At 40.5% G+C, this 7121-nt stretch overlaps 1 protein-coding gene across 1 annotated transcript; it reads right to left on the bottom strand.

Annotated features, from left to right (window-relative positions):
• Positions 1-233: 233 nt before the first annotated feature.
• On the bottom strand, positions 234-6185 carry DMRTA1 (DMRT like family A1). The gene is made up of 2 exons (XM_043565157.1): positions 5483-6185; positions 234-2378 (listed from the first exon to the last, which is right to left on the bottom strand). The coding sequence occupies exons 1-2, from the start codon at positions 6120-6122 to the stop codon at positions 1531-1533; spliced, it is 1488 nt and encodes a 495-aa protein (XP_043421092.1). The 5' UTR covers positions 6123-6185; the 3' UTR covers positions 234-1530.
• Positions 6186-7121: the final 936 nt, after the last annotated feature.

The following is a 7121-nucleotide window of genomic DNA, read 5'->3' as shown; positions in this document are numbered from 1 at the left end:
ATAAATAATGAATACTGATTACAACAAGTCTTTACAAGATCTGCTTTCTTATAGTCACACCACTAAAAATAATGCATACTCTATCAAATATATCTACATCCTATACCAAGATGAGATACTACACATTTAATATATTTTCTGATAAAATATATATGCATATATATACACATACACACTGATATAATCTAAGAAAGTTTTAGTGAATCGTGTTGCTCAAACTGTTTAACCTATTTCTCACTCATCAACTATCCTTTACCACAGCTGGGTTTTCATTTATTCCTAACAACAACAATGAAGCTACTGTCCTTAAAAAAAAAAATGATGACATATAAAGAAAACTTCATAAAATTGTTTTATAAGTAGTTTTCTCAGGGACATTCCACTTACTAAAATAAATAGCTTTTGTATGCTCCAGATGGAGAACAAAAAGTATTATTAAAATCTCAAAGAATCCTCTAAAATTTAATGATAATATTTCCCCTTTGGAAATTTTATATCTCGCGTCAGTACATTAAGCATCATCTACCTACCATCAGTCAATATTTATCTGAGCAGCTATTTAAATTATCTGAATAAGACTATTTTTACCTTTGAGAATGGCTACCATATTGTCACCAACATACGGAAAGGAGTATTTCTCCAGATTTAAAAAAAAAAAAAAAAGATTAAAATCCTCACCCACAGCAGATGTTCACTTTATAACATGAAAGTTGTAGCATGATCCAAATTATCATTTCAAAACAAGGTTAGCTTATCTTCTCAGGAAACCGTTTGTTTCTAACTTTTACACTTTACCAGAACTTAGATGCAATTAGTGATAGTGGCCAGGAGGTGGTGCAGTCGCATTTCCTAAAATTTAGTTCACAGGCTTTGTGTGATTTACAAAGTTCGCTTTAAAGAGAAATGTTTTTATTAATGGCACTTGTTATCACAAATGGCACAAATGAATGAAAGTAAAACATACAGAAAAAAAATAAGGAATTTAAATTTCTCAAAAGTTTTACTTATTACTAACCACTTAAATGTGAATAAAATTCTTTAAAATACTTTAAATAAGTTTTTTCTCTCCTGTGTACAAGGAACAGAAGGGAAGAAAAAGTTCAAAGTAATAGTTATTTGGAATTACCTCAACTTTTCAATTCTTCCTGTTAGTTCATTTTATATACTGGGTTACTTTAACCCTTATAAACATTTTACAACTATAAACTCCATTTTTCAATAAAATAAAAACAAGTATAGTTTTAAAACAGGAATTCTTACAACTGATATTTTAGGGAGAAAATTCATTAAAGTAAAAATAGTTCCTGAAATGGCTTTATTCAAGGCACGTATAATGTTTAAATGCTTCTTTCACTTAATAAATGCTAAAGAAAAGTCTTTAGATCTCAAATCTATCATATTGGTTGTAAAAAGAAATATAAGGCCTACTCATCCACTCACATACATAATGTACACATTAATAGCTGTGGATGTGAGGGTTGTGTTGCATGCTTCTAGAAATGTTCCAGAAAGAGAGAATAGGCAGAAATATTACAGATTGTCCTGATTTGGCCTGGAATACAATCTGCCACCAGTTATGGAGTCTTTGCTAGGAAGGTAGGAAGAATCCCTAATCATTCCTGAAAATGCATAATCCAAAGCTGGCCGAAAAGGCAGTGCTGGTACCAACCCCGGAGTTAGGTAAGGAGACATAAAACCAGATAGCCCTCTTCCTGGAGAGGAATATGCCAGCCGTAACGGATTGATACCTAGTCTGGGGTTTAAGCTGTAGAGATGTGAATCACTTCCATAAGAGGCAGACGTAGTCTGAAGAGGAGAGAAAGCTGATTTATTCCCTAGAGTTCCAAAACCAATTCCACCTAAACTAAAATTTGAAGCTCTCTGAAAAGCTGTATTTGCCAATTCTCCTGAGCTTGCTAGGTCCCTGGTGTCTGGTCTGTGCTCCTTCCCATTTAGGACCTGTTCAATGGCTTGGACCACATCCCCTTTGCAGAACCGCAGAATGCCTTCTAGTCGGCTACGCCTATAACTTGGGAAAATCCTGGTAAGGATATCAAGAGGGTCTCTTGGTCTTGAGGACAGTGTGGGAAGGCTGGCTCTGGTAGCAGTGAAGTCTTTGGCCCACTCACTTTCATTTCCTGATTCCAAATCAGATGATGACAGGGACCTGGGACTCTCTTCCCCTCCTGATAACTCCCCAGGGTGAGGAGGCTGAATGCTATCATCCTTGATTGAGTTTTCTGAAATAGACGGCCTGATGTTTTGTTTCCCAATGACACCATTAGGCTTAGGAGAGGATCCCAGAGTACGTTGATGGGATTTGGAGACTGGCTCTTCTTGTCCACTCTGGCATGATTCATATTTACTCTCTTTTAGTTCTGGGGGAGAGAAAAAAAAAAAAAAGGAATCAAATAAAGGAAAATTTCCCCAAAAATAGTACTACCTACTCAAAAATAATGCTGGGTAAGATAATTCATTTACTCATAGCATATTAGTAATACTTATTTACTGCAAGAAATTTTAATGAACAAGAAGTTTAAAAAGTCATTCAGAAATGCAGGTATTGGAACAATGGGGAAATGCTATTTATTATGTCATTTCAGGGTCACAAAATTATATATTCAAATGCTGTAGTTAATTTAGGGATCAGAAGATAAAAGTCTATTATTACCCCAACTATTAGCATAAGATCAATATCTCACAGTATTTGCACTACTTGGTGATTGTCACCCAAATTTCATTGTTATCCCAGTGAGCTATTTTTTCAAAGTGACACTTTTCAAAAAGAACTAAATAAAATGATTGTTTAGATAAGAAAACAAAGGAAAGAACAATCTCACTATGACAATGAATATTTAATACCTAATACTAAATTTCAACAATATTTTTTAATGCTCACATTTCAGGTTTCAATTAAGTTACCCGAATAATGTGAAAAACAACAAAATTCTGCATTTCACTTCAAATTTAAACCAATAATGAGCACCGCTGTACCAATTTGAAATCATACCAGAGTGCACATATTTTATTTTATAGGAGAGATAATAGATACCTGGTATTTTTTAATGCTCTGAAATGTGGACTTTCTTTTTCAATCCCTAGGAAATATTTTTTTTAAGTGTACAGTCAAATTGTTTCTAATTTTTTTTAAGTTTATTTATTTTTGAGAGAGATAGATACCAAGTGTGAGCGAGGGAGGGGCAGAGAGAGAGGGAGACACAGAATAGGAAGCAGGCTCCAGGCTCTGAGCCATCAGCACAGAGCCCGACACAGGGCTCGAACTCACGAACCGTGAGATCATGACCTGAGCCAAAGTCGGACACTCAACCCACTGAGCCACCCAGGTGCCCCCAAATTGTTTCTAAAAGAATATTATAAACTGCACTACTGCACTATTGTAATCTGTACATATCTTCAAAGTGTCAATATATTAGTTATTTGCTTCAAATCACAACTCCCTTCCAACATTAAGGTAAGTTTTCTAAAAATATTTTTATACAAAAATCTGATTTTATGCCTCAACATGTTGAACATATTAATATTAATAACAGTAATATTTTAATGCCCTTTTATATAGCTTATGCCAGGAAAATAATAATAATGTATACATTCACTAAACAACTTTTAATTTGGTTTACATTTTCTCTTATCTTATCTTGATCTCTATTTTCATTAGAAAGAGTAAACTGTCAAGTGGGGTACTCAGAGTCTATGACTCACTAAATATGCCCTCCGAACATGTAAGGTGTCAAAATTTCATATCTACAGCAATTTATGCACAAAATAATTTTTGTTAGTATGCTGCCCTCACAGAGTACAAAATAATGTAATAAAATACTGATTGCATAAGACTATCCAGAAAATAAGATATCTTTAAGATATGTGATACCATTTACATCATCTCTCTGTTCTCTCAACTCCTATACCTGGTTTTACCTCTTTACTTTTATCATTGTATAGTTTGTCTTGTATTGTAGGTTTGGGGTATGTATAGTCTTCCTTCTTTTGTATGTACGTTTTTTGTGTGTAGGAAAATCTTATTCACCTCTGAATCACTCACTGGTTTTTGTCTAATGAGTAAATTAAATAGAATATTGCAGTTTATGGATATTGGATAACATGAGGCAGTCAGTTTAGAATGGCTTATAGGGATGGCTTTTCAAAAGAGGAGGTCAACTGAGGCAAAGAATAAAATAAAATACTTGACCCTAGAAAACAGAACACTTTGCTCTCTCGCCCCCAAAAAACATTTAAATCAATGTCTAGCAGAGATTTAGCAGCCAGATTTCATTGTTCATTTAGTTTACAGAATTTTAACTTTTACTTTTTTTATAGCAGTTACTATGTGTTTAATGAGTTTGTTTTTGGCACTCTTTGATTTTTCATAAGAAATAGTCTATTTAGTCCACTGAAATAAACTAGAATATGGGCAAAACACTGGCATAGGTGAACACAAAATCAAATATGCCATATTTAAATACAGAGATAGTCTTTTTCAAAAGTACATCCTGCGATCCAAGATCTGCAATATTCACAATTCAAGGAAGTTTTCCAATTAATGATTTACTTTTCATTATCACAGAATTTCATATGACACAACTTGTCTTGAATATATACAAAAATACTGAAATGACATTTTCACTGCTTAGTGTTAGGGCTGGGAAATTCACTAAAATACAGTGAGATTTACATCAGCAGGAAAACTTTATTTAACTCTAATTAAAAAAATACAGATATCTCTTTTTACCTAATGCAGAGGATGTAGGTGTTTTGCAGTCAATAAATAAGAGAAAAAATTAAAAATCCTTGGAAAATAAATTCCTAATATTGGACTTCTCCCTAATGGTTTCCCAAATCTGGGAAACTTAAATTTCTCTCCTGTAGGAAAGAGTTGAAACTTGAAATATTACAGCTAGAATTTCTACACTTTTGGAGGCTGACAAACAGTTGGAGGAGGTGATTAAAATTTTTAAGGTAAGGGAAGAAGGTTAAAAGGGGTTTGGTAGATTTCTCCACTTCTAGCTGGCACCAAAGCTTTGCCCCAGAGATGAGGAACTGTATTCCCAACAATCAGTGAATTTCCCAGCACCACTGGAAGATTAACTCTGGTTTTAAAACTGAAAGGAGTATAGAGCACTACGCTTTCACCCCATGCCCGCTTAAAGTTCTAACTCACGCAAAGTTAAGAGCAACTTGGGTGCAAACTCCATTCCCAGCATGAGTTGCTCATCTAATCACTCACGCTTCCCTTTTACAGGATCTTCTCCTATCCGCTAAGAGTACAAAACGCCCTTCCAAGGTGATGCGTCTCTAGCACCCTCATTAACGTTTATATTACAGTGCAGTTTCCGAGAACTTAAATGAATGCTTCTTTTAAACAACTTTTCTCGCCCACCACGGAGGCATGGCTACTTCTTTCCAAGCGCTTTTCTCCAAAACAACCATTTTTCTTTGCTAAGAGTAGATGGAAAGACCAACTCACCTTGGTTTTCCTCCATATCATCTAGCTGGACAACTTGGAAAGCAGGGGTCGCCAGATCAGTGTGTCTCAGGGCACCCAGTCCCAGCGTCGTCACCGCCACACGGCCACTCGAGGCCTGGGAATTCTCCGTTCGGCTGCCGCCTCCGGGTGTCCGACCCCCGGACCCGCAGGGCCCCGGGTACAGGAACCTCTGCAGCCCCCGGGCCTCGCTCTCCTCCTGGGCCTGCTGCCGGCGCAGCGCCACCTGGGCGGCCATGACGCGCTGGCGCTCGGCTATCAAGGTGCACTTGGCACACGCGCAGTCCCGCCAGCGGCAGAAGCGTTTGTGGCCCTTGAGTGCCGACACGACGCCGTGGTTGCGACAACGGGCGCACTTGGGTGTCCGCGGATAGCCGCAGCCCACGGCGCCCACCCCTCTCTCCAGTCCGGGAGCCGGCGCGCAGCCCCCGCTTCCCGCGGCGGCTGCGGCTGCCCGCAGAAAGAGGCTGGGCGGCCGCAGGAAAGTTGGAGGAACCGGTATCCCCGGGGGCACTGGCAACGCCGGAGACGGGGGCGGAGGGGCGGCCGCCACCAGCCCCGGGGCCAGGTGGGGTCGGCCGCTGCCGCTGCGGTCTCTGCTGCCACACTGTGACTGCTCCATTCTTGAGAAGTGCCTGGCGAGCAAAGTGCGCCGTCCACAGCTAACCCTGCCCGGCAGCGGGGTGCGGCAGGACGGGACGCGGTCCCGCTGCCTCCCACCCACACACGGGCAAAGTTTGACGCAACTCCGGCCGGGGGCTGGGGACGCTAAGAGGCGCAGATGCCCAGTAAGCCTCTTAAGAGTCCCGGGGCGCTAAGTTAATGCCCCTGTGCTCCGCGCGCGCTCTGCGCGGGAGAAAGCGGAGCGGGAGACGCTTCCCCGCCCACCAGGTCTCCAGGCCGAGCGCAGAAGCCCTGGGAGGGAGGGCCGGGCGGAGAGTGGGGGCTGCCTGGGAGGAGGGACAGTGGGCGACGCAAGAAACTGTCCCGAAGGGCTGCAAAGGTGCCTTCCCCAGAGGAGCCCTTTTCTCCCACTTGCCTCCCCACCAATTGCTCAGCGTAGATTTTTATGACACCACCTTCCAGCCCTCTTCCATGCCTCTTTCTGCCCTTCTTAAATTTAAGCAAGGTTGAAGTTCTCCTTTCCTCAGTCCCACGCTTCTCCAAAGCAAGTTTGAGGATTTGGATGTGGACTTGTCTTTTCTTTTCCTTTCCAGGTGAAGTTTTCAGGATAGTAGTATGGCCAATGTTAGGGAGAAAACAGAGCTTGACAGATGGCAAATATTACCCACCTGAAAGATGCCTTATTTTAATTTTTTTAGTGTTGTTTTGTTTTGTTTTTGTTTTTTTTGAGAGAGACACAGACAGAGCACAAGCAGGGGAGGGGCAGAGAGGGAGGGAGACATAGAATCTAAAACAGGTTCCAGGCTCTGAGTGGCCAGCACAGAACCGATGCAGGGCTTGAACCCATAGACCGTGAGATCATCACCTGAGCGGAAGTCCGATGCTTAACCCACTGCGCCACCCAGGTGCCCCAAAGATGCCTTTATTTTAAACGGGTCTTACTTAGGACTGCATCAAAATAATGCATAAATAATGAAGGGAATCCACTCACAGTCGG

This window comes from Prionailurus bengalensis, chromosome D4 (genome assembly GCF_016509475.1).
Source record: "Prionailurus bengalensis isolate Pbe53 chromosome D4, Fcat_Pben_1.1_paternal_pri, whole genome shotgun sequence".
Classification (NCBI taxonomy): domain Eukaryota; kingdom Metazoa; phylum Chordata; class Mammalia; order Carnivora; family Felidae; genus Prionailurus; species Prionailurus bengalensis.
Note: the sequence above shows the minus strand (reverse complement) of the source record. Positions and strands in the feature narration are given on the sequence as shown.

What these genes read in the sequence shown, in the direction of transcription:
- DMRTA1 (XM_043565157.1), bottom strand. Translation starts at nt 6,122, where the DNA reads ATGGAGCAGTCACAGTGTGGCAGCAGAGACCGCAGCGGCAGCGGCCGA. An exon ending in TGATATGGAGGAAAACCAAG is followed by an intron (nt 2,379 to 5,482) that starts GTGAGTTGGTCT and finishes TCTCTCCCCCAG; the next exon opens with AACTAAAAGAGAGTAAATAT.